We start from the raw sequence: 27,820 nt of genomic DNA, 5'->3' as shown, positions 1-27,820 counted from the left end.
TTCCACTCCGCCCCACTTCTTTCATGGGGATACGACACCATAGTCTCCTCAAATAACCCAAGGTGCATCCCAACAGCCTTTAATCTCCAAGAGTTCAATCCAGAACAAATGTCTAGTAGGTCCTTCGCGTAGGCCATAGACCCTAGTGAGAACCCATAGAAAGTTGTCATGTAGATTTTTAAACAAGCATGAGACAAAGACAGCTGATGGAATGATCTATCATCTCCCCAACCTTCAGATTCCGCCAAAAGAGGATGCCTCCTGTGTTGCCAACAGCACCAAGGGAAATCCATCCCCAGTTCTCCCGTCCCCAAAGATCTTTGATGAAGGATTGATCCATATTTTCCACTTTAGTTTCCTATAAGCAAACAATGTCACCTCTCCTTTATTTAAGAAAGGATTTGATTAGGGTCCTTTTATCTTTGTCATTTAATCCCCTCACATTCCAGGAAATGAGTTTCCTTAACATGATTTAGTAGTGCATACTTGACTATTGGTCGCCTCCACCAAATACGTGCAACCTCCTAGTTTATCACAATTAGTTGAACATTCCAAGCATTTCAGCTCCCTTTTTGTGTCCAATTTCCTATTGCTGCCCATAGGTTTTTTGAAGCTAAGCCACGCCTCCTCTCTTCTTTTCTTCTCTATCTCTTCAAACATTTCAAAGCCCCATCTTCAAAGCCATCGAAAGGCACGCCAATGGATTTACTGATCATTTTCATTTTCCTTAACATCCACTCAGAGACCTGCTCCTTAAAAAGTGTGCTTTCCGAGTCTAAACCATTCAACATTTCAAATTTGGGATTGTCCTGGGCATCAGCCGAATTGAGGCTGGATAGAAGGGCCACTGAGTGATTAGAAGGAGCTGGAATTAAGGATAAAACGGAGGCATCAGCCTGCAATAATGGAGGCTCTGGATCTGATTCCTTCTCAGCTTCACTAGTAATGAAGGCCTAGGAGTGAGGCTCAGTTGCATGATCTACTCCAAAGAAAGAGAATTTTACAGCTACCATGGAGAGACCATTGTGGGACGTAAAAGGGTTGTAAGAACAAGGTTTGGCCTCAAGAAAAGCTAAGGGACTATGGAGGCCAAAGAGGACATCCCCCTAAAATAGGGTAATTTTGCTCTCCTTTAGTTCTGTCCCAAGCTCAATGGAGGAGGAGAAACATTTAGGTTTGCCCAGACCAATGTTGTTCTTCTCAACAATGTTTGCAAAGGAATTTCACAGGTACAACCAGCCTCCCCACCCCAAGAAGTTCTTGCAGCTGGTCAGTTTTCGGGATCAGAAGAATAAGTTCTCTGCAGTAATGACAGACACAATGGGTGCAAGTCCAGGCTGTAACTGGCTTAAACAGGGTCCAAGGTACTGCAACAGAAGGCGAGGTCTTCAAAACCTCCTGGCATGAGGAAGGGGGCAAAGGTCTGCCTTGCTGTCTAGAGATGGGCTTCCAGAAAGAGGAGAGAAGCAGACGCCAGCTCAGCTCAGTAATTGCATTCAAGATCTTGAGCCAACATTTCAAATCGAAACCCTCTGAAAGACCAAATACCTCTAGCCTCCACTATTGGTTCCCAATAGGGAGATGAACTTGCCATGTTTGTTCAACTTCAGATGGAGCGAAAATGTTTTCTCCTCGTTTCACATTCTGCGAAACCACAAGGGTGAGAGAGGGCCTCTTCTTGAGCTCCAGAAATCTTCCCAGGCTCGTAGGAGCCAAGCGAGATACTCCAAGTCCCAAAAAGATAGACATGCAGCAACCATTCCGTAGTTCCATGAGTCTCAGGAGGTCAGTTTCCTCTCCTTTAATGGCTAAATCAAAAGTCTTCCTCTTAGTTCGCATTGAGAGCTTTGTGCTTGTGGATGAACGCAGTAATGTGGGTCACCAAGAATGAAAGTCAAAGCTGCGCAGGGGAAAGGTGATGCAGGGGGTTTAGGTTTCACAGAGGGTTTAGGGGTTCTGGCATCAAGGCAGGGGAAAGAAGGAAGTGGGGAGAAGAAGAGCAGGAGGCTTCAGGTTTAAGGGTAACTCCCGTCGTTGCGAAAGGGAGGAGCCCATCATCCCAAAACAAGGAGGGAAACAATAGAGGGAAGCATCAGGAGAGCTCAAGATCAACCCTCCATTAGATCATAGGGATCCCTTGATGATTCATTTGTTGTCCTTAAAGCTTCTTCCTTCACCACACCATCTGAGTCGACCCTTTAAACACTTCTTCTTCCTCTTACAAACCCTCTCTCACATCAACCCTCACAAACCCCACAGAGTCATCAAATTTTCCAACAGCCCCCTTTTCCCCCTCAGGCAAGGGGAGGAGAGGAGCGTAAGCAATCTGAATCAACTCCTCAATACTTAATCAGCTACTTCACATCAGCCACAAATGTACCAAATTAAGTGTTAATCAATTCTTAACATTCTTGCTTTCAGATCAGACCACTTCCAAATTCTCCAAAAGACCAAAATACCTTTTTGAAGAAAATGTCTTGTTGTCTAACCACATCATTCAAGCCTCTACAATTCCAAAATGCTCATTTCATGAACTTTCACCACAACATTCCAATAAAGTGTGACCAATCTTACAGTAATAAATTTTTAAATGGAGCACAAGCATTGAAAGAAATTTAAAAGCTACCTTTAACATATATATTGTTCAATTCTGTGAGAAAAAACAGACTGTATCTCGTTTTACAAAGAATCAAACCCCGAGTCATAAAAGTGTGCACTTTATTATACCAGCCATAACTTTCTTTTGGTATCAAGCCAAAACTCTAGACACACTTGTGCACATACACACACACACATAAATGCGTGTATATGCACACATACATATAATGAAAAAGGTAAAATATTAAGCTATTCTCTTATGCATGTGTATTCTTTGATTTTTAGGGGGAAAAAAAGGAGAATTAAGAAAAGAGGAAGAAGATTTATTAAGGAAAAAAAAAGTAAAGAAAAGGCATCTTCCCGAGTAAACTAAAGGGAGGACAAAATCACAAAACAACCTTCAAATTTTTATTTTTTTTTTACCACAAAAATTACATCAAAACAGCCCACTAGTCAAGTTGCGAGTCACCCTAGGAGATAACCTAAAAACACAACTCCACCCAACATAAAAAGAGAAGTGAAATTTATTCCAAAAAACCTCCCATTTTCTTCCAATCCACAACAACCAAAGAATGGCAAGCAATGCACACCTCCACAAAACCACTTTATTATGTAGGCATATTGAAAGGATTAAGGAGTAGAAAACTCGTGTGGTCTTTATTGCCTTGAAGATAACTTATGTTGGTTATTTGAACCAAAGGGTATCAATCAGAAGCATTTGTAGCAATTGCACATGCAGTGGAAGTGAGCAAGATTAGTCAACCTTCAATCAAAACAGGCTCACATAAAGATTACCATCAATGACAATGACCTACCTCTTCGTCTTACTGACTCAACACGTATAGGTTATTTGATGTGTAATCAACACATCAATGCTGTGGACAGCAGTTTTATTTTATATGCATCAGTATATCCAAGTATCTTTGCTCCTTCACTTCATTTGACGGGGATTCTTCTTCATGGGATTTCCACAATCTCAATGAGTTGAGCTCAGTATCCTACTTTCTTTGCTCGACCAACATATTTTAGAAAGGATGAGAGAGTATCAGAGGATGATCCATTGGGAATGTTCACATCTAATCCTTTCTCGCACACCTTTTGAAATCCCCATCCCTAAACCTTTTTCCTTGGAACCACATTGCTAAGGTGCCCGGGAAGAGTTGGGCCTTTGTCTGGATCGTGATATTGAAAAGGATTAACACACTTGATCTGCTTTAGAGAAGAAGGCCCTGTAAGGCTTGTGAATGCAATGAAATGAACAAAAATTTCTGATTACTTTCACCGTATTTTTGAGAAGCCCTTGGGTACTGGGCCTTAACTTGGTGCACTGATCTCTGGATTTTATTTGGGAATGGGTATATTTTTGCTCATCTCTTCGTGCATTGCAGGGTGGCATCGCAGCTTTGAAATGAATTCCCACTTTTCTCATGCAGGGGAAGAGTGGGTCAGTGGGTGGCACCAAAAGGTGGGACAGCTGTTATTGGTTAACTTCAGGGGCTTTGGAAAAATAGAAATGGTAGAGCTCTTTGAAGCACAACAGTTTTTTCAATTCTTTCAACCTTATCAATTGAGAGGAATGCTAGGATTTTTAAAGGTCACTCAAGCTATTCATGGTTATTATTGGATAAAGTAATATTCCTCACCTCCTTCTAGGTGCACTCTTTTGGTCTTTTTCGGCGATTTCGATCTCAAAGGAGATTGGCAGGAAGCAACTTTGAAAATTAAATAATAAATACTAGTATTGTTATTATTTTTTTGTGTATCTTTTGTTTTTTCTGTTCTCTGAAGCTCTGGGGAGCTCTCCTTGTCATCCAAGTCACGTACTTTGCTTTTTGGATATTAATAAAAAACTATTTTTTATCCCAAAAGAAAAAAAATCCAAGTATCTATGGATGTATATGATCTTCTAATCTGCATGTACTCCCTACGGCTAAAATGTTCAACACAAATTCATGAATGACTCAATCATTTCCTAATTTGACTTACTCTAACAAACTTCCACAGTAAATAATCCTACATCTAATTAAATTAAAATAAACTGCCACCTATATCCTTTTTTTTTTGTACAGGCCACCCACACATCATAACTACATTAATAATATATGTATTCTAAATTTCAGTGTACTGAGATATCAGAACCTCCAACATCAAATAACCTAAACAGCACATGGTAGAAAGGAAACAGGAAGGAAAAGGACGGAAGGAAAAGTTCAGAGAAATACCATCCTTTGTTTGGCAAGGCAAAACAAAACAGATGGAAATGGACCTTCCATTCCAAAATTAAATTCCTCCAATGGAAGGAAAATATCTGGAAAAAGACTTCCCTATTTTCTTTCTTTCAAATTTCTGTCACTTAACCAAACAACAAAAGGAAACGAAAGTTCACTTTCCATCCTTACTTTTTTTCCCTCCTTTACCCCTTTTCATTCCCTCCTACCAAGCACAGCATACAAATGAAGAAAACAAACATAAGCTGCCAATTCTGAATTATAATCAAACTAAAATATTTCAACTTACATATCAACCTCATTGAAGGTTGTCAGCATTGCAAAAGTGTTTTGAGAATCTTTCAAACGAGTTGCTACCCGTTTCCTAAGTCTTGTCATAGGAACCTGCAGCCGCAATTGTCTCCAATCATACTAAAGCATCTTAAAATTTCTTTTCTGAAATATCTACCTATCCATAAAAGAAAATTTATATAAATTATATCCATGAGACTCACACGTCTTTCTCTTTCCTTAGGGGGAAGCTGGGGCTCTGTAGCAGAGCGTTTAGGAGGAGGTTGAGCTGCTGCTTTAGGTTTCTCAATAACAGGAGCAGTTGCAGCCTTAGCCGTTTGCTTCTTCTCCTCAATAGTTTTCTCAGGAGGAGCAATTTTATCTGATGTTGGCTCAGATGGAGCCACATGGGCTACACCTTCTCCGGACTTCAAAATGACAGCAATCTTTGTACCCGGTTCAACAGTTTCCCCTTCCTGGGCTACAAACTACCAATACAGAAGGCCAACACTAGTATTCAAAATCTTTCTTACTCCAAAAAAACAAAACAAACAAACTGATGGTGATAGATTATCCAAAATGGAAAAATCCAAAACAACCGAAATTTTACCTTCTGAATAACACCTGCTTCAGGACTTGGAACATCAATTGTCACCTGATGAAGAAACAAACAATTTAATAATTGAATCCGGAGACAAAACAGTGTCATCTATAACCTAGAATGCCTCAATTACAGTCTCTATGTAATAGGTACCTTATCTGTCTCAACTTGAGCAATTGGCTCATCAGCCCGTACACTATCACCCGGTTCTGCTCCAAAAGTATATATTAGAAGAAAACATAATCTAATACTCAAGAACACAGTTTAATTAAAAACAAAAGAAGCAAGCTATAGAAACTAGGACAACATACTCTTCAAGAATGTTGCCAAAGTGCCATCAGTAATCGATTCACCCATAAAAGGGACAACAGCATTAACCAAATCACCTTCATCACATACACAAACAACCAATAATTAAATCATAAGCATATTAAGAATAATAAAATGTAAAATATAGGGCAGAAAAGGTAGTGCATGCAAAGTGTGATATAAATTTAGGGTAATCATTATAAATTTGCATGTTATGCACAATCTTAATGTCACAACCCTTCCTGGAATAATTAGAATAACCTGCACAAGTGCTTATCTACCAAGCAAAAGCTTCAACTCAAGTTAAGTAAACTTGTCCAACCTCTTTGTATAAGTCATTCAATTACTCCCCATTCATAAATGTGGGTTCCATTATGCACTATACTACAGCGCTACCTAGCCATTCCCCATCGATAGGGGCAGTCTTATCTCAATTCTCTTTTAGCCATTCATCTGATGTGGGAGTTATTATGCAGCACCCTACAGGTTCCTACGGGATTAGCTGGCCAGTCCCCACCAATCTATTAATTGGTTACCGACACCATTTTTTAGCCACAACAAGGCATCTCTACAATCTCTCTCCCACTCTTTGAACTGCAGCCCAAGCCAGCGCCTGCTTCATCTTTATTCTCAGGATATGCACATTGCTGATCCTCTCTCACCATGCTTAAGGACACATTGCAAACAGTTGGGAATTTAACACCATTACGTAGGGCAAGGAAATCCTCTATTCAAGAGAACTAAAGCCAGTTCATTGCAACCATTAATGCACTCATTTTTGTGCATAGCCAAATCAACACATGGCACACACCAAATACTTCAACAGGAACTATGCAAAGGCCCTTCTAATTGGACAGCACTAGTCATAGCAAAAAAGAAAAGCACACTTCTTAAATAACAAGTACAGTTAGACAGAAGCCCTGTGCACTGGACCTTTCTGTTGTTAAAACAGCAAGAATGCCTACATTAAATTCTATATATGAAGGTAGCATTGAGAACAATTAACTTTACAATTAACTTTATTGTGTGGAAAAAAAAAAAAACCTACTCCCAAAAAAGCAACAACATACAAAAATGAAAAAGTAACAAGAAGCATGTAAGTATCGCACCATTGTCTGAAGAAAATCGCCTGCTCCATGTTCGCATGTTAACCCCAGATTGAAGGCTTGCAACACCTTCCCTGCAAACAAGGAAAATTATGACTTACGGGAGAAAAAAAAAAACGCAAAGCAATAAGCCAATGACACATGCACACATCCATGCACACATAAACAGATGCACATGTGTGCGCCCGCACAAATACAGAGACATAAAACATAAGTTAGCATGAAAATTATTTTATTTTTCCTCATTTTTTTTATTAGATGGCTCAGTGTCCTGTCAATTACTGCTACTCATGGTGTTTTTCAACAATCAATTCCAGCTTGTGAAGTGCAGGTGCATCAAGACATTATTCAAAACAAACACCATTAAATTCATGAGCAAAATTGATGAGACGATAGCATGCATGTGTGCGCAGGCTCTACTTGAATTAAAGTTCTTTGAATTCATTGAATTCTGTTCTCCCACAAAACAATGGCACATGTGAAAAAAACAAAAAAGGACAAATTCTATTGAACTACTTCTTAACTGCTTCTAGGGAACAGAATACAATGAATGCATCAAACCAAGGTTATCAAATCAGGAACCTATGTAAGATCTCACTAGGATGGTTTGCAGGATCAGATCGAGGATCGTAAGATTCTACTAAATACATAAATAAATATGAAAAATGCATTTGTATGCAGTTTTTTCATAAGCTTCTATAATATAAACCTGCAAAATTGGCTAGTTAAGTGTTGATGACTCAAAAAAGTTACAAGTATTTATGGCAAGGTCCTCATCTTTCAAAAAGAAAAAAGGATGAAGTGTCAATTTGTTGCAATCCTAACTTAATCAAACTGGCTTACACAGAAAAAGAAATAATCACTTATAAAAAATCAAAAACATTATTTTGAACAGAAATCAATCAACAAACAACCATACAACAGGAATATCCCTTTTTTTTTTTCACATAGAAATTCTTAACAAACAAAAGTTAAACTATCAAGCTAGCTTCTACCTTAAAGTTAGCATCCAATCCACCATTTGTCTCACTAGTATCTAGACTATGCTCCATGACAAAATCAAGGCCATCAGTAAAAATCATCATCATCATCATTATCATTATTATTGTTAAATGCATCAATGTGTTATTTACCTATCTTCATTAATGTATAATGTTTGCACTACTTAATAATCACCAATGAGCAACCAAACTTTTGAGTCATAATTTCGTCAAATAAACCAAATCAGTTACTAAGTTGTTCATTTCATGTGTAAGTTATACAGGACAAATGCCGACCCCATATAGTAAAGATTTTAAAAATATGAAAGAATGTACAATCTTACGATCCTACCACAATGGCACAATCCTACTATGATTCTATGATCCTATTATGGTTCTACTATGATCCTACCAATTTGCGATTCAAGGTAGGATCAGGATCATTTTAGTAAAGCTGGATTATAGGATCATACAATCCTATATCTGGAACACAATTTTAAAAACCATGCATGAAACTGGATTAAATGCTTCAATGAAGATCTCACCATTTATTGCATTTTGTTTCTCCAATAAATTCTGCCAGGCACAAAAAAAAAAACAGCAAATGCAGCAAACTGAATACAAGGAACACATTGAACTTGATCACAGCAAACGATAAACATACAAAGATTCATTCAACTTAATCGTTTCTAAAGTTTCATAAACGTATCCTTGTTATGATCTTAACTTCCATCATTTTTTTTTTTAAATCAAAACTTCAATTGCCATTGACATCAAAATTTAAATTTAAATTTCCATACTTCTGATGCCTCAAAAGTTTAGTCGTTTTTTATATTGGATGGGACACATTCAATCAACAAGCTAGGTGTGATATTATGTGCCCTCATTAAGCCCTAAACGAGAGAAGTTACCCAACTTGCTAACACCTAAGGGTTAATACAGTGCTGTGTGTGTTAGCAGAGAAATACTGAAATTATTTTATTTTTCCCCAATTATTTTATTAGAAGGGCCAGTCCATCTAGCCATGTCAATAGTGCTCAAGTCTGGCAAAATGGCAGGTTAATAGCCTAGCAGCCCTATAAGAAATAACCAAATTAGAACAGCCTTCTGGTACAATTTTAAAATTTTGAACCAGATAGACAAGTTGAGGTTGCAGAAGCACATGCACCACTGTGCGCACACATGGAATTAGAAAATAAGAATAAAAATTGATTTGGATGAAATGATTGAGACGCAACCAAGTTGGGCTTATGAATTGACCCAACAAAGTCGGGTAAAAATTCACTTCGTAATTGTATGAAGCCTGACATTGGAAGCAAAATAAAGTCCATTAAATTCACAAGTTAAAAACATAAGAAGGTGTCACAAACCTCATCAGCCTTGAACTAACTGGGCAGCCTGTGGTAAAAAGAAACTTCAAGGAGTAAATCAAATCGCGAAGAAAATGAAAACCACATGTTGAATAGGCATACCCATAAGATTACCTGGTAAAATGTGATGACAGAAGTTTTGGACAGTCCCTAACCATCTTTGATGAAGCAAGAACTGTTCAGATATTCAAAAGAAGATGTCCATAAGATCATAAAACCTCAAAATATACAGCAGATAATGAAAAAACACATGGATATAATTCCGAAATTGATAAAAATTCAAGAAAAATATATCAATAACGGCAATAATGACCATCGGAAAATAAAGAACTCTGACCAAATTTTTAATCCAGCTAACCAGTGCTGTTAATTACAGAATTTCCAATGATCAGCCCAGAAATTTCCATTTGTGCATAACCAAGAAACAATCAAACGTATGATCATGTATAAGAAACAATTCATAGTGAAAATTTATTACTCATGATCCTATTAAAAATGAAATAGAATCATGACTTGAAAAAAGTAAGTGTTAAGTATTGCCATATCAATATCAATTATAAACCATTTATTCTCTATAGTAATAAACATTTGGAAAAATACCTCAGAGTTTCTACGGAAGATTTTATAAGCAACTAATATTATAGTTAGAGTCTGATTTTGGGCAGCTTATAGACCAGAGAACACCAATACTTTCAAAAAGACAGCTAGGAAAACATAAGAAATTACCAAAAAAAAAAAATTGAAACTTTATTTCCACTAATTTTGACTCAAGAAAAGAACCTAATGCAAAAATTCGGGATGTACAAATAATTAATTCAAGCTTTTTAATTTTAGGAAACCAGATCAACATAAAAACATAAGAGTCAGATTTTTCTATAATCTTTTCTTGTCCTTTGGTTTCTTAGAACTTAGCATCTAAACAAGGAGTTTTTTGGGTTCACTGGATGGTCCACTAGGCCTTGCAGAGAGTAGCCCATTCCCCATCACATGACCTACCATCCCAGTGAGTTAAATGTAATCCCAAATTCAAAACCTTGTTGTCTTCTAGTTACAAGAAGAGAGCTCCAAAGCGACAACACTTCTAGGAGGGAGAGTTATCATTATCTGACAAACATTACTGATTTGTATCAGCCTTCAAAACCTTAATATTTTGTGTTCTGGACACACGTGAGATGTGGAAAACCAGGAACATCCAATGCTCGCACCATGCAACTGGGCTATTTTTTGGTGGGGCTTGGGGGAGTGTATAAAATTTCAGGCACCAAATTCAGCATCACCATGCCTCTATCAAACAAATGTTTGAACAACAGAGGCGAATACTCATCAACAACTCATGGTTTCCTATTCCACCATAAAAAGAGTTATTGAAGCAAACGAGTTTTTCCTCAGACCATCTTTTTAGTTTTCACTAGTAAATATGATGCATGAACACATGATTGCAATTGAATAATCTTAAGTAATATATTTAAATAATTTGTATGACAGTTTAGATGCTTTTTAAAAAAATTGATTAAATATTGTCAAAATTAAGTTTATAAAGTACATGTACTTGAAGTTATGTATATCAATTTATATTTTCTTTGTGGTTATATCAATTTTTATTTTCTTTGTGGTTATAAATGATGAAAATAGACATGGGACACCACGGAGACACAAAAAAATCTTTAAATATAGGATATGATAACATCAGGACACTAATTAAAATTATACAATATTACATTTAAATCTATTACATATGAATAATATTAGTTTTAATATTGATATAATTTGGACAAATACATACATATTTTTTCTTTATTTTTATATTGTATAAAATGATACAGTATGACATTTCAATCTATTACGTATGAATAATATTAGTGCTAATATTTATAAAATTTGGAGAAATACACATGCATCTTTTCTTTCTTTTCACTTTGTATAAATTGTCATTATATGACTTCTTCCATTGATATGTCAATAAATTTATCGTTTTCCTTAAAAAACTTAAGATTGTAGTACTTTTATTCTGTAATTATCATGTTTCATGAATAAAATAAAATTGATTCATATTATAATGCATGAATTCATGTCCAGAACATATTTTAAAAGAAAAGGTTAGAGAACTGTTGAAGGAGTGTCCCTAGAAGTGCAAAGAAGTGTCAAACATTAAAATTACATTTTTTTAAATTGTCAATGCATTGAAGTGTTGAATGCATGACAAAAAATATCTAATGAGTCCCAATGTTGGATATGATAATGACATAAATGTGATACTCTTACATGAGAGTTGGTAAAACATATTTGACAATAACTAAATATGATACTTAAAACCTTGGAAATATAAAACATATGTTCACCCAAATTCAGAAGAAAGCATCTTACACAAGGCATCCACTTACCAATGTAAACAAATAAGAGGATATCGGATCCCATTGTCTTAACCCCACAGAATATTGAACCAATCCCTAGGCTGAATTTAACAACCACACACAACTTGGTAGAGCCAAGGCACCCTCTTATCCACTTTCATTAAAGATTCCCAAACCCCTTTCTCTTAGCACATTCACCAAGGAACCCAACTAACCATGTCATGGGCTTTTTCAAAATCCAATTTAAAGACCATACCCTATCTCTCTCTCCTCCTCGCATCCTCAACCACCTCATTGGCTACCAAAACTGCATCTAAAATTTTCCTTTCTTTAACAAAAGCATATTGAGCCAAAGATGTCATATTCCCCAGCACCTCTCTAATCCTTTTTGAAAGAACCTTAGTTAACACCTAATAGACACTGGTAACAAGGCTAATAGGTCTAAAGTCCTTCACCCTTCTAGACCTACCCTTTTTCAGTGAGCAATGAAAGTAGAGTTCATGTGCACTCCTCTCCACTCCTATAGAATTCCTCAAAAAAATTTATGACATCCTCCTTCAGTACATCCTGTCCCAAAAGGCTAAAAGCCATCAGGAAACCATCAGCGCTTGGTGCTTTATCTCCATCCATATCTGACACTGCCCTTCTAACTTCCTCCAAATCAAATGTCCTCTCCAGCAACTTGGCCACCTCTTCCCCAATTGGTTTTCAGTCATGCCGCTCCACCTTTAACCTATCCTTACATTCATCCTTTTATACAACCCCATAAAATAGTTAGTGATCTCATTCCTGATCTTTTTTATGATCTCTCACCACCACCACCCCCAAAAATCTACCTCCAATTCCTTAATGAGACTCATCCTCCTCCTCCCATCAGTCACCCAATGAAAAAGGCTAGAGTTACAATCGATCTCTCTAACCTAACTAACCCTCAACTTCAAACACCAACTCCTCACTTCCCTCATCAAAAGCTCCTCTATATCATTGCTAAGATGAACATTTCTAACTCTATATCTTCCTCCCCTAACAAACCACACCCCTTCTCCTTAATAGACCCACCACTTTTATTGCAAACCTTAAGCTTATTTTTGACAAATTTCAACTTTCTCATCAACTTAAAGCCCTCCCATCCCTGAACATGGCACTCCTTCCACCAAACTCCAATGATATCACAAAAAGAAGGATGCAAAAGCCACATATTATCGAGTTTGAGACCCCACCATATAGCAGGGCTGCAATCGAGACAAGCCAAGCTTTAGCATGTTGAAGCTTGGCTCATTTAATAAACGGTCCTTTAAAAGAGCTTTGTCCCTGTTTGGTTCATTTAATAATTGAGCTTAAAACGAGCCAAAACAAGCCAAGTCTAATCTTACTAAATTTTCCATTATACATTAATGAACTTTAAAATTAAATCTAAAATTGCTGATGTTAACAAACAAATGATTTAGTTCATTTGAAACAGTAAACTTGATATTTTAATTTGTATTTTACTATCTCATGTCATGAAAAACTTTTAGAAGAAAAATAAAAATATGTGTTCATTGATTACTAAGAGAAAATACTTCTATAATATATATATATATATATATATATATATGCAAAATGATGTCCATAAATGAACTCTAAATCAAATACAAAAATTAACAAGCCTCATGATGAGCAAATTGACAAGCTTATTTTTATCTTATATGCTAAAAAAGTTCAAGAGCTTTACTTCATTAGTTAACTCTTAAGTCTATTATTTGACTTTTTAAACAATCTAAACCACAAGCCAGCTAGCCGCAAGCTTGACGAGCCTCGTATCATCTACCTCAAGCTTGGCTCGTTTAATTTTGAGCTCAATATAAGCTCAAGTTTGGCTCATTTATCCTAACAAACAAGCTTGAATGAGCAATTATCAATGAAGCATTAAGCAGCCTGTGAATGGCTTGGCTCATTTACAGCTATATGAATACCATTAGAATAAAAAGGATCGTGCAGTGATAAGAAGCAGGCCTAACCAAAATCTTTGGCACAATATTCAGGAACAAGTCCTCCCATGCTGATGTAAAAAAGAAATCTTATGATGCGAGTTGAGACTGTTTGTCCCCAGATGCTACCCAAGTAAAACAACCATTGTTCAAGGGAATATCCCCTAACACCGCAATCCCTAATGAAAGAATCTAAATTTCTCATGCTAATAGGCACCCTAGATCCCCCAAAACTTTTTTCCTAGATGTCGTTACAATTAAAGTCTCCCCCTACCAGCCAACAGAATTGCAGGGCCCAAACAGGCTAACCAACTCTTCAATAAAAGCTTTCAGCTGGAAGTGTTGTGTAGTGCCATCAATAAAGGTAAACCGCCACTCCCCAACACCCCTAAGGTCAAGTAAGATAGACAGGGAGAAAGAGATCTTTACATATGGCTAGCATCGTATCCACACCACAGTCTATCCTCCTGAAAGCTCTAGAAGAGGGAAGACACACATACTCCTTAAATGTATTATCCCAAATCCAAAAAGATAATAATTTCACCCAATTTAGACTCCTGTTATAATTTATATATATGTGTGTGTGTGTGTGTGTGTGTGTGTGTGTAGGATGACTCTATTCGCTAGGTCTTTAACAACCCTTCACTTACTAACACCTCCCTCAAAGCCTCTAAAATTACACAACAAAAGCTTCATTTGGTAAAACTATCAAACCCCAAAATCTACCCTGCTTCTTTTAGTTCATTGAGGAAGTTAATCTAACTAACCATCTATTCAATTTATTAGTTTTTCCTCTCCCCGAAACCCTCTTTCTTAAGCCTAACCAAATCACTAGAGGGAGTTGTCAAGCTAAGAACCAAATCATCAAGAAGTTCCTGGCCTCCTTTCTTCTCTCTCATCCCCTAAAAGGTCGAAAGTAGTTCGGTATCCCTTAGATTCTAATTCCTCATGGCAATTGAGCATTTGAGTTAATATAAGAAGACGCGAAATTAAACAAATTACCTTCAAAAATAGAAATGTTCCCCAATTCTACTCCTTAGAAGTTATTTTACAAAATGCTTCTCATCTCTTTGGTATTAATAAGAGAATTTGTGGATTCAAATTTATCGAAGAGTCGAGAATCTATGATTGTTGTACAAAGAACGTTTGAACTAACATCCTATGTACTCTTGATTACTCATACCTAGACCAATTCAATGCATGGCAAACAAAGGAGACTTTGATCTTACACTTGCTTCATAACCTCCCCCCTCCAAATTCTTCTACCTTATCCCCCCTACCTCTTCCCTCCTCAAATTCCCAATCAACAACTCTTTAGCCTCAAATTCGATCGAGAGCAGCGACTCTTTCCATCTTCTGCAAAATCAGAAAGAACTTCATCCTGACTCCAAGAATCCACAATTGCTTTACCCTTCTTCTTGTCATAGACTCCCTCCTCACTCATCTTCTTCTTTGTTCAATCATAGAAATTGAACAATCTATGCAAGATCTAGGACAACATTTTTGGTCCTTCATATGCTCCGCTTCGTCTCCCGTTCCTTGTTCGAGCTCATTGTTTATTGCTGCTTTGGTCTTCCCACAACGTGCCTGTTCCCTTGCTTCCTCTTCATCAAACTATAATTCCTTCAACTACACTGTAGATTTCGTTGCACACTTTTTCTTTCGGATCCAAATGAAGCTCTCTTTAGGAAGGCTCATGCCCACTGAATTGACATAAGCCCAAAGTCCTCCTAGCCCAAATCCCTAGCCTCTTTGAAATTTCAGGTGGGCCCCATTTGAGCCCATTTCCTCTATCCCAATCTTCAAGACGTGGTTGTATGTGGCTTCTCTTTGGTGGACCTGCAAAACACTGGTTTAGGCCAGCAAATTTAGGCCTAGAAACCTACTTAAATTGACATATTATTGTCTAAAAGAATGTCTTTAACAAAACATTTGACATATTAGTGTTTTTATAGAGGTTCTGTACTTATCTAATTTTATGAGACGTGCACAAGTGAAAATTTCAATTTTTGACAACTAATTTGAACCTTTTTATTGTATAGGTGATATGAAACTTAATTTTGTGTATGAAATTTCATTTTTTACCAAAAGAATATTTATTAACTCTCTATTGCACGTCTATGAGTCTTGCTTTTGATTTACAAACATAGAAATAATGTTTTAGTTTACAAGATACATTTGTATAAGGGGAGTTCATTAGTTAACATTTACAAATAAAAAAAGGTCGTACCCAGTGCACAAGGCTCCCACTTTGAGTGGGGTCTGGGAGAGGTGGATGTCGGCAAGCCTTATCCCCATTTTTGGAGAGGCCGCTCACAAGTCTCGAACCCAAGACCACCCGTACCAAGGTGGAGGCACTTGCAAACAGATATTCAAAAAACATTTACGAACAGATATTCAAAAAACCACGCAACCTGACCCACTCAACTCAATCCGCCCACAAAGAATGGTTTCAAAATTTTTTGGACTGGGTAGTGGATTGGAAACTCACATAGGTTCAGGTGATCGTCTTAGTTTGCAACCCACCCAACCTTGCCCAATTTTAAAAATAAATAACAAAAGTAAAGGAAGACAAGGCCATAAGTTGCATATTGCAAGCTCTAGGACTAAGTTGGATGGGATTGGGCAAAAATAGTCAAGTTTGCACTCCATATAGCATTAGCAATTAATCCTATCATTTCTCTACTCGACGACGGCATTCATAGATTAAATTTCACTCACTATTTCTATCTTGCATGTGCTTTGAAAAATTTCAATCTCACTCGCACTACTCCATGTTATTTGTTTGTTCCAAAAAAAACAAAAACAAAACTGCCAGCCTGATCGAGCCCACCTAAGCAACAAACTAATCCAAACCCCATCCAATATGGTTTGACTTTAATTTGGATCTTTTCTCAAATCGACTTATTTCATTCAATTGATAATTTGCACCTAACCTGAATCACAAACAACCCTACATTTATGTAAATTGTGATTCAATGTTAAAAACATGATGACCGTTTTTTTTTAACATAATGATAAATTAGTGAGTTTTGTTTCAAATAAATTTGAAATTTATTATCTAGAAGATATTAATAGATTTATGACTTCATTCTTAATATTTACCTTCTAAAATTTAAATTTATTGTGTAAATGATATTATAATTTTATCTTAATAATGATTGAATGGCAAATATTGATCGAATTTGAATTTTAAGTTTCTAAGAATATCTTGTCCAAAGATAGATGTTGTTGTCCAAAATGATTTGCTCTATTCATACTATTATATATATTATAGACTATATCATCAACTTTTGCCTTTTTATCTCCATTCATGTTTATGTAAGGAAAATTTTTATTTTTTATTTATTTTCATCAGTATACGCCAAGTGTACTTGATCATGTGCTGTGTAATTTCATATACATCAATCTTTAATGTCTAGATTGTTTCTATTTGACAACTATTGTTGCCAAGATTATTGCTCCCTTACTAATATTCTTTAATTATTCTTTTCTTTCAATTTCCATTGCTATTCTCTAGCAATGCTTATTGCTAATGCTGAGAGGTATTGGTTATTCTAAAGTGGACTGTAATAGTAGGATGGGCCATGGTTTTAAATAACAATAACAGTCCGTGTAACAGTACCGGTCGCAGTGTAATGGTCACACCCAGCATGGGCGTTACATAACAGGTAACGGACACCACATCCATGAATTCATTTTTCGCATTAGCAAACTTCTAAAAAATATACAGATTCGCATGTTTTGATTCAAAATTCCTTTGCACTAATGCTTTAACTGATTTTTAGTTTTCTTTTCTTATGACTAGAAACTCCAACCTAGGCAAGCCCTTCACACCCACCCAGGCAACACCAAACTAAGGGAATGAAAACCCTATCACCGGCCCATTTAGGCATCCCTGGTAATTCACTAGGCAAACCACAAGTGGGTAATCGAATGTGAGACCTTAGGGTCACCAAAGCCCAACTTCACCCTCACCACTTGAGCAAACCCAACTGAGTAATTTTTTTTTTAAGTAAATTTTAATCAATTTAAACATAACATAAACTACAAGTATTGGATGTAATATGGGTTGCTTTAGTTGTTATTGGCAAGAATATGCATGAATTTGCATAGATTTTCACTACTTTATTGATTATAAGTGGAAATCAAACTAAGAAATCGTACATGCAAAGAAATATAAAATATGTAATCCCATTTTTTTACTCTTTTAGTCTTTAATGGAATTTTTTTATACAAAAATTAAAGTATTGAATGTTCATATGTAAACAAGAAAAAATAATGCATACAATAGAATGTATTTAGTCTTCAAACCAGGTGTAAGAAAAAACAAATAAATAAATAAAACTGAAAGAACTTAGAATACAAACATGTATTTTTAATGAGAGAAAAATATGGGTTTATTAGAATCGTAGTTAGTAAAAAAAATGCATACTAAATGTCAAGGAAAATAAAGCCCAAAATGCATTTTTTTAATAAAATAATACTAACTAAATAAACCAGCTTAAAATTGAGTTTCTAAGCTTCAATAAAGGAAAAGAAAGGGAAAAATGCAAACAAAAGGACTCAAGAACCTATTTTAGTCATTCACAACTAGTATGGCACTGTAACGGCCTGTAACGACCCATAACGGGCAGTAACAATCCATAATGACCATTAGGATAGCATAATGGGCTGCAACAGTCATTACGGTTGTGAATGGAACCACCTCCGAGATATCACCCCATAACAGTCTAGAAGCCACCGATATTGTGCATATTGGCCGTCAAGCACCAATTTTTTGGGAACGGCAATTTTAGTTGTTCTATAGCAATACATATGACAATAATTTTATTTTCCTATTGTGCCATTGCCATGTTACTTCTCATTTGACATGTTAGCACATTGGACGCCTATCATGTAAAACACCCATGCCCATGTCCATGCTTCATAGACAAAAAAACATTCAACATTAACTCATAGGATTAAACAAAGTAACAAACCCATAGGAAGGCATATTAAGCCTTCCATTGAAGGTACCACTTGAGTCATGATGATGTGATAAGAAAAAAAAAAAAAACAACAACAAGAAGAAGAAGTTTGTGACACTCAATTTTTCACCAAGAATTCAATTTGGCATATCGTATTCAACTTTCAGCTGCCTAAGGTACTATAATCTAACCTAGGAGACACCTCATCCGTTTGAGCATGAAACTTCAATTTTAAAACTTGCAACAATCATTCTAACCACACGAGGACATGGACAATGGTTATTGGATGGACTAACTCATCATGTAGCTCAGGCTCAGTGGCCCCCAATAGACCCCAAAAGAAAACGTAGTATAACAATCTAGCAATTTGTTCATACAACTGAGAAACTTGCACACAAAGCAGCAATATAATTTTTTGTACATTGGGCACAAATAAAAAAAAAGTTACTAGATTAATAAAATTAAATAGAGAATATTCATCATGGATTGAATGATATAAAGAGACCTTTATGAGCACTACCACCAGCAATAGAAGTTAAACTACTGAGAGACAAAAAAAAACTCATTTTCCGGCAAAAACAACCCCAATAATTTAATAAATATCACATAAATACAAATATATCCCACTCGACCAATCCAACACACTGCAGGTGGGCGTGCCAATAAAGTTTCAGTGCATCTCATTCACATTATTATAGTACTTCATCAAGAGCGGTACAACTCAAAATAATAGGTACCTCGTTCCCTGCCGCCGAGATGACCCTAGAATTAGGCACCGCAGGACGAATCGTCTGCAATGACTGCCCCAAAATCTGAAACAGAACCAATCATCTTTGCGAAATGAAATTTTTAACAAGAAAATGCATGCAGATTGCGTCTGTACATACACAGAAGCACACGTACACCATCAAACGGTAGATGAAGTATGGTTTTGATTATCTTACCAAAGAAGGCGAGCCTCCATGAGCGACTCTCCGCCTTAGGACACCCAACATGATTGATTTGATCTAAAAACCGTTTTCCAGATTGGCAAGTTAAATGATACCCAGTGATCGATTGAATGGGGCGAGATTCTCCGATCAGATAAAAAAAGGAACAAAAATTAGGGTTTGAAGAGGGAAGAGGAAAGAACCAGAGGCGACGGAGGAGGTGGCTGCGTCTGCGGTGGAAGATATTCGAGCTGCCTTTTATGAACGATGACTTTGCTCTGTCCAGCTTATGAGAACGATTATCGTAGGAGAAGAGCCTCACTGTAATCTTGAGACGTGTCAAAATCAGATTGGTAGACCGAGAATATGTCAACAATGTTTTTTATTTTTTATTTTTCTCATCATTCATCAATTAGCAAGAAGATAATAATAATAATTTATGTTGAATTTTAAACCCATAAATTTTTTTTATTTTGTCGCTTGATTTTTATATATGTATTTTGAAATTTTTGAGAGGTGAAACCACAAGTTTGATTTATACTAATAGTATGTTTTTTAAAAAGTACTCTCAAATAGTTTGTAAAATAATTAATACTTGTGTAAAATTTGAAAATTATTTTACCCAAAATTTGATTTTTCAATGACCATCTTTTTAAAATTAATGCTAACTAACATCTATTTATCATAATCTTATATTACTATTGAAAAATTGTGCGAAAATAAGGATGCAAGTGAGTCAAACCTGCTCGTAAATTATATAGGTTTGACTTGACCCGATTATACTCGTGTTTAAATTTAGCTCAAAATATTCTAATAGTTTAACGGGTTAAGTTCAACTTTTATAATATTATTCATTATTTAAATTGAATTTTTGTAAATTTATTTATTTTTTAATATTTATATTTAATATTATATGTATATTTTATATTTTTTATATTAATTTATAATCTAATTAAGTTTTTTACAAAATGTTTTCTAAATAATTTTTTTTATTCAAGTCAATTTTTTGTTGTTAAATCTAAAAAAGTTAACTATTCTAGCTTTTTATTTATTTATTTATTTATTTATTTATAAAGTGGTGCTATAGTTCTTTTTCTTTATTAGTTTTATGGATGGATTTGTAAATACTTGTAAAAAAGAAAAAATAAGCATTCCAAAACATTTCAAAAGTCAACACAACTTTTAAAGGGTACATAAAAGTAAATAATTTGTCATTTTATAAGTCAATTTCTCAAACTATATTTAAACAACTTATATCCTCTCCAATGCTTAAACTCAAATTTTTTATTAGGCACAAAAGTTCGAATTTTAAAAATTACAACTCTCCAATTAAGTTTGTTGCTGTCTAGAATCACACTACTTCATTGGCTTGGTCATTCGATTATGACCAAATAAGAAGAAACAAATAATAATGGTTTGAAAGACTCGGGGCGTACTCCAAGGGATTACTTCAATGCCTAAGTTAGAGAAGGGAAAGTTCAGATTACAACAGTAAATGTGAATGAGTAAGAATGAAATGCGTACCTCTCAGAGATCCCCTTTTTATAGCAATCAGTGTAGGTATTTTCCCAACACTCATGAGGTGCCATTATGCCTAAAGGGGCTTACAAGCAACTCATGGATTGTAAATAACTAATGAACATTGATGTGAGTCATCAATTGCAACATCTATATCTATACTGGGGGTTATTGGTTAGTTTAGTGTGAGTTACGCGAGATACCCAACGTTATCCAAAACCAACCTTACGGCCACCTACCTCCATGGATATAATTGTCAAATTTGGACATACTAATTTTGGTTGTATCAAAGTTAAATTTCTTATATTTATATATTTTTGTTAGAGTGTTTCTTTTCGCTTTGGTTTAATTTAATTAAAAAAATTAACCGTAAAGACTCATTAATACTTAATTTAATAAAAATTACTTATTTAAAATAAAATAATAATGAATACTTATTTTAAAAAGTCCCAAATGAAAAATCCTGAATTTGACAATTATTGAAATTGGATTTATGATTTATTTTTTAAAAAATTGGCAGTGGAGGGATGCACCAAATCGTAGCCCCTCCAGCTTTTATCAGTATCCCAAATGTCGAGAAGCCTCCTTTTCAAACGCAAGCGTATTGTGCAATGTGCAGGCATCAAAATTGCAGTGACATAAATTTATTTATTTATTGAATTTAAATTTATAGATAATATAGAATTATATTAAAATTTATTTAAATTCAACAAAATTCAAATTCAAGGTATTAAAATAATATTTTCAGACACAATATTAGAATAATATTAATATTAGGGACATAATACTTTTTTGGAAGCGTAGATTTTAGACGTTGAATTTGGGTTTAGATATATTTGGACAAAATTTATTACAATTTTATAGTACATCTTTTTCAAATTCGCACAAATTCAAATTCAATGTATTTTCGAGACATAGGATTTGAATGCTGGCCTATTTAGTTGTGATTTTACACATTTTTATTTTTTAGCTTTTAAATCTTTATAATTATTTTTGGGAGCATGGTTAATCTTGCATCTTATATTTGGCTATGTATAAATTTTAATAAAATATATTATAAATTATACTAATTTTTAAAAATTTAAGTCTTGAAGTCTATGTTCGTTAAAAACTGCATCATAAGATTTTAAAAAAATTTAAAATGAGTTCTCTGCATTTGGGAAGCACATAATTCGGTTTCGAATTTGAAGTTATTTGTATTTATAAAAACACATTTTATAAGATTGTATTAAAGTTTCTTTCAAACTCCCACAGATCCAATTCTAATTAATCCAGGAATCCATACACCCAAACACTATTGTTTTTATTTTTTTTGTAGTTATTTTAAAATTTAAAATTTTTTTAAAAAAATGCACAGCTAAACATTTTTCCGTTTTTTATATGAATTTCATAAAACTATAAAACAAGTTGGATTTTTTTTATAATTCTTAATTTGAAAAACTAAAAATGACATGGAAATTGTTTTCTACAATTACATGAGCCTAATTTTCTTTCTCTTCTAAGAGCGTTTGCAAGAGAGAAAGGCCTGCAAAAGAAAGCTTTTTTCACAAAAAATTTAAAGCTATCAATTATGAGATGACAAAAATATGTATAATGGGTCTAATAATTTATAAATATTTTAAAATTAATAAATTTTAAACTTTATTTGAGGACAGCAGACCACTTACGTCATTCTAATGTTACTATATTTAGGTTCACTCCTCTCCCTTCTTTTTATTTTTATTCTTCTCTCCTTTTCGGTGCGGTGTCTGCACCTTACTAAACAAAAAATCATTTTCCAACTTTTAGAGCTATCAAATATGATCAGAAAAAAGAATATACTTTCTTGAACACCGAACTTTGGTTGTCCTTTTTCATGATAAAAAACTGCTAATGATATTGTGCTGACCTAGTTTTGTCCAATTGTCCTAATCTCATTTTCGAAATGTATAAACATGTTTTGTATTTTTCTTTATTTAAGAGTAACTTATGAGGAACAAGTTATATGCACAACATCGAATAAAAGTACTCATATAGATCACGCGATTCTTTATATATCTTTGGACGTATTTTTCAATTTTCATTATCTATAATTGTGATTTTGATGTGCACATGTTTGATTGAAATTACGGACTAGTAATATCAATTGTTTAAATTTCAATTAAATTTTAGTAATTACATTGATGTCATCATTTTAATTTAATAATTAAATTAAATTAACTCACAGAATCACCTTTTTTTTTTCATTTAGCGACTTAATCAAGTTCATCCTTGATTCGAATTTGAAAATTTTTTAAAACATGTATGTAATTTTTTTTTCAAAAGACATTTTTAATTTTAAATTTTTATTTTTTAATTGATAAATATATATAAAATAATCCTAGCTTTAAATTTTCGCATGCATCATGGCTTGTTAATTTAAGCCCACTGTTTAACAATTTAATTATACAAAGAAAAATTAACAATGTCATGCAATGAAGCCCGTCTGTGATTTGTGTACTTCTTCTAAGGTTTAATTATTTTCACATGCACATTTATTTTTAGTAAAAAAATTTATAAAAAAAAATACATGCAATAATAACTTGAGAGAAATGCATTAAAATAACTAAATATCGAGGTAGAAATAATATATAAACCAATTGAAGCTCGAGGGATGGAGCTGGCTTAAATATTTATTTATTAACAATTAAGATCGCTTGACGAGGCATCAATATCTTGAACATCAAACATATATATTAATTATAAAACGAAGCTGCAAATTAGCAGCACTATCGGCATTTGTACGTGTTAATTAATTTAGTAGTAAATAGAAATTATTGACGTAATTGGCATGCAAAATGCATTATATGAAAGCAAGCAGCGGCTATATGTAGCTTGAATGATGTATCAGGTGCTCAAGGCCACCCGCCTCCGCCAATTCCCCCTCCGTATCCGCCACCGCCGCCAAATCCTCCCCCGCCACCAGAGCCGCCTCCAGCCCCAAACCCTGCACCAGCTCCCCCCCCAAACCCACCTCCACCTCCTACTCCTCCTCCGCCGCCTCCTCCGAACCCGCCTCCGCCACCTCCGCCGAGTCCACCGCCACCGCCCGCACCAGCACCCCCGCCAAACCCGGCCCCTCCACCAGCACCAGCACCTCCGCCCAAGCCGCCACCCAGGCAGCCGCCGTTGTCAAAGAAGGATTTGTCATCCTTGAAAGAAGCAGCAGTTGGAGCAGTGGTAGTGGTAGTGCTGCTCTTTCCCGCAGCGAGCTTCCTGGTGGCGGAGGCAGGGGAGGAGGCGCAAAGAAGAGCGGCGAGGAGTAGGAGGGAAAGGAAAGGCTTATTATTATCAGGAGTCATTTTTGCTTGGGAGGTGAGAGACGACTTGTGGTTCTGGTAATGTATGCGAAGTGGGGGTTCGAAGGAGAGGCTTATATAGACAAAAAGGAAAAAGTGTGAATTAGGCTAAGTAAGAAATTAAATGAGGAAGTATCGTCTCAGCTACAAAACCGTGTACGTATAGTAAATGCAGCTCCCAACCGTCTCTAGCACTTTTGAAAAATACACACCTCCTACCCTAGCTACTACAAATTATGCAGGAGTACAGCATATGGTAGAGAAGTCCACACTCTAAATGATAAGAGCGAAATTGAGCCGTCGTGATCTCAAGACTGAGGCCCCATTTTTTATTTTTTATTTATTTGATAAATTATTAAAAATATATTAATGAACGGGCCACAATATTTTCATTCTCTAATTTGATGTCATTTAGATAGATTTGAAGGGTTTGTCCAATCAATAGTTCCAATCTATTAAAATATATATATATATATATATATATATGATAGATAAAATATTAGCCAATGAATGTATATATTGAATCTAACATGATTTTATCATATATTAAAAAATTACTTAACTTCTAAGAATATATGTTTGATAAAATATTATTACCTTTGATATAATTTTCATCTTCAGTTGCGAGACTTATTGATCACGTACTTTATGTGCAGAAATAGATACATAAACAGTCCCTCCTATCTGTAGATACCCCTTCACGCTAGCTCTGGGTCATCTGCTTTCCAGCTAACCTTTATTTCATCCACTCACAGGTGAGTCACCGCATATAGATTACCTCTCATCATGAGGAGTACAGTGCTGCAGTGAAATTTGACAGGGCAAAAATTTTGGGTTGGGCAGTGAGGGTGCAGGGGATCCAGGTATTGCTTGTATAGAAATGTTATTTAGTGTTGATGCATGCATTGCATGCATATGGTTAATTAGTACTGCATATTACTACTACTGGTAAAGATGTATAGCAGTGTGGTGCAGATCAGTACAATTGTTACAATAGATATGTCCTTATGGCCAACCCGACAGTTTACTTATTTTTCCATGACTAATTCGTGATAATTAAGAACAATTATTTTTTTCTCGTGTGTGTGGGGATTTAATAGTGGGAAAGCTTATCTACGATGCACTGGGTATCGATATGCTCTTATTTTGTATCTTTACTCAAGATTATAATTTGAGAACTCCATTAACATATATAGAAGTTCATGCTCACTGTCTTAATTAATTTGGAAGGAATACTTTCCTCTAGGAACATGTTAAAAACTAGCGAGAGAATTTTCTTATTAGTTCATTCGAGATAAATTTGATGTTAAACATTTTCCTCTTGAAAGGAAAATTAATTATCTTATCGCATCACATGTGCTAAATTAACTATTAGGGTCCTAACTAGATAGCTAGCAAGCTAGATATAATTAGTTAATTGATTAATAATTGTATGTGTATTGAAAGTTATTTGATGAAATAATGGAGATAATTAATTATTATTAATTACATCATTAACATCAATATAATTATTAATTAATTAATTGGTTGGATCATTTTATTTGAAAGGTTATATATATGGAAAATTAATTAATTTAATTAGCTTCTAAATATAAAATTGGAGCGTAACCGGAAGTAGGGGTTGCAAGCTAGCTGTACCCATTTAATTATCAATTTATGGGGGCAAGTAGCTAGTCATTAAATGGTGTCCCCCCTCCCTAGACGTAGCTAGTTGGGTCAGGGTAAGGCCAGGTGTCGGTGAGCTCTTGCAATTGCTTTTTGACTGTACTAACATACTGGATATGGGGAAATTATATAGAAATTCCTCCACACTGCCTATATTTAAAATTGACCATACATTCCTTAATGTCAGAACATGTAAAAGAAAAATTATATATATGTAATTTAGGAAATAAGTGTGGCGCATGGACACGTGGAGATAGAGATCCCTTATATAATTTCTCTTACATATGATCTTCATATTGACTAGTTAGACTAAGGCTATAGATTAAAAAATGATAAAACAAATATCAAAGCAATAAAAGAAAAATAATAACAGTAAACTACTGCAGAGGGTTTTTTTTTAATAAATAATTTGGACAATTCTAATTAGGGGAACTCTTCCATCTTAAACCTCTGTAATTGAGGGGTTCAAATAAATTTATGAGTTTATTTCCACCACAATAAAAGAATGAGATGGGCAGTCTACGCAAAACAATTGTTATTCTCTTCATCTTTTTTCAAATTTCAGAATATAATTGACGCTCTCTTTCTATATTATTCTTAAACATCATATGTTCGAAAACTTATATTGTGTTTGGGAGCAATAAATTTTAAATTTTAAATTTAAATTTGTTCATATTTAGAAGAAATTTGGTATGCACATTGCATTCTATTCAAATATAAAAAATTCAAATTCAATGTCTTAATTTTTAACTCTTAAACATAGATTTAGAGATGAAATCTTAAATTTAAGTTTATATATATATGGATAAAATGAATTATAAGATTGTATTGAGTTTGATTCAAATCTAAATCGAAGATGTAAAATTCTTTACCTTTACAAAATTAAGGATTTCATATTTTCCCCTCTAATTAGATTAGGTTTTGTGGGTTTGCCTAAATAAGAGAAGCATTTTCCTAGTAAAGAAAATCAAAGCAAGCGTGCGGCACATATATATATATATATATATATATATATATATATTTTCCTCTCAATTTGAAATGCACATATTGCTCTTGATGTGCATTTGGTGCATACGCCCAACCGACACTAAATTCTGGCCCCCAAAGTTGGTTGAATTGTACATTAAGATCAATATATAATATATTATAATAATGGTACATTCCATGCAAAGCCAATTGCCAACGAACAAGTGGATTCATGGATTTCTGATCCAGAGCAATTAGTCATAGTCAGTGTGAAAGTGTCCAATTGTCAATTCTAGTAATGCGTGGACACATGTGCAGGCGGTCCAGTATGTAATCATATAAAGACGATCCCCTTCAAAATGGGATACTCAAGTAGGGCTTTAAACCGCCTGCATACAAAGTAGTTCATTTATAAATTCCCCGCCTCCTAAAGGGTTAGGGGTATTTTAAGTCGAGTCAAATCGATTTGACATGATAACATTTAATTTAATTATAAATTAATATTAAATAATTTACAATATATATCACTTATACAATATAAAAACATAAAAAAACAACAAAAATTCTATCATGCACAATTATGTTCGGAAATAATAATATGGAACTCAAACTTAGCTTTCAAAAAGGATTGAATAGAGAAATTCCCGAATATTTGACGATCTCTCGGATGTG

At 34.7% G+C, this 27,820-nt stretch overlaps 2 protein-coding genes across 3 annotated transcripts in view; both read right to left on the bottom strand.

Moving 5' to 3' along the window:
* LOC131156360 (dihydrolipoyllysine-residue succinyltransferase component of 2-oxoglutarate dehydrogenase complex 2, mitochondrial) overlaps window positions 1–20,020 on the bottom strand; it is a 39,004-nt gene extending 18,984 nt beyond the window's left edge. The window contains exons 1-11 of one of the 2 annotated variants that reach the window (XM_058109990.1): window positions 19,886–20,020; window positions 19,698–19,760; window positions 19,491–19,565; window positions 9,577–9,637; window positions 9,463–9,490; window positions 7,116–7,186; window positions 6,009–6,083; window positions 5,851–5,906; window positions 5,707–5,751; window positions 5,321–5,584; window positions 5,116–5,210 (exon numbers count right to left, since the gene is read on the bottom strand). In XM_058109990.1, the coding sequence (XP_057965973.1) occupies window positions 5,116–5,210; window positions 5,321–5,584; window positions 5,707–5,751; window positions 5,851–5,906; window positions 6,009–6,083; window positions 7,116–7,186; window positions 9,463–9,490; window positions 9,577–9,637; window positions 19,491–19,565; window positions 19,698–19,748 (821 nt within the window). In that variant the 5' untranslated portion in view covers window positions 19,749–19,760; window positions 19,886–20,020. Of the gene's footprint in view, window positions 1–5,115; window positions 5,211–5,320; window positions 5,585–5,706; window positions 5,752–5,850; window positions 5,907–6,008; window positions 6,084–7,115; window positions 7,187–9,462; window positions 9,491–9,576; window positions 9,638–19,490; window positions 19,566–19,697 lie in introns of both variants that reach the window. The other variant, XM_058109998.1, reaches the window with a different exon arrangement.
* A 4,053-nt stretch (window positions 20,021–24,073) lies between these two features.
* On the bottom strand, window positions 24,074–24,520 carry LOC131149702 (glycine-rich cell wall structural protein 1). The gene has a single exon (XM_058100398.1). The coding sequence runs from the start codon at window positions 24,518–24,520 to the stop codon at window positions 24,074–24,076; it is 447 nt and encodes a 148-aa protein (XP_057956381.1).
* Between the last annotated feature and the right edge of the window lie 3,300 nt (window positions 24,521–27,820).

Source organism: Malania oleifera, chromosome 1, assembly GCF_029873635.1.
Source record: "Malania oleifera isolate guangnan ecotype guangnan chromosome 1, ASM2987363v1, whole genome shotgun sequence".
In the NCBI taxonomy this organism is placed as follows: Eukaryota; Viridiplantae; Streptophyta; class Magnoliopsida; order Santalales; family Ximeniaceae; genus Malania; species Malania oleifera.
Note: the sequence above shows the minus strand (reverse complement) of the source record. Positions and strands in the feature narration are given on the sequence as shown.

Coding starts and splice junctions, on each gene's coding strand:
- LOC131149702 (XM_058100398.1), bottom strand. CDS start 24,520: ATGACTCCTGATAATAATAAGCCTTTCCTTTCCCTCCTACTCCTCGCC.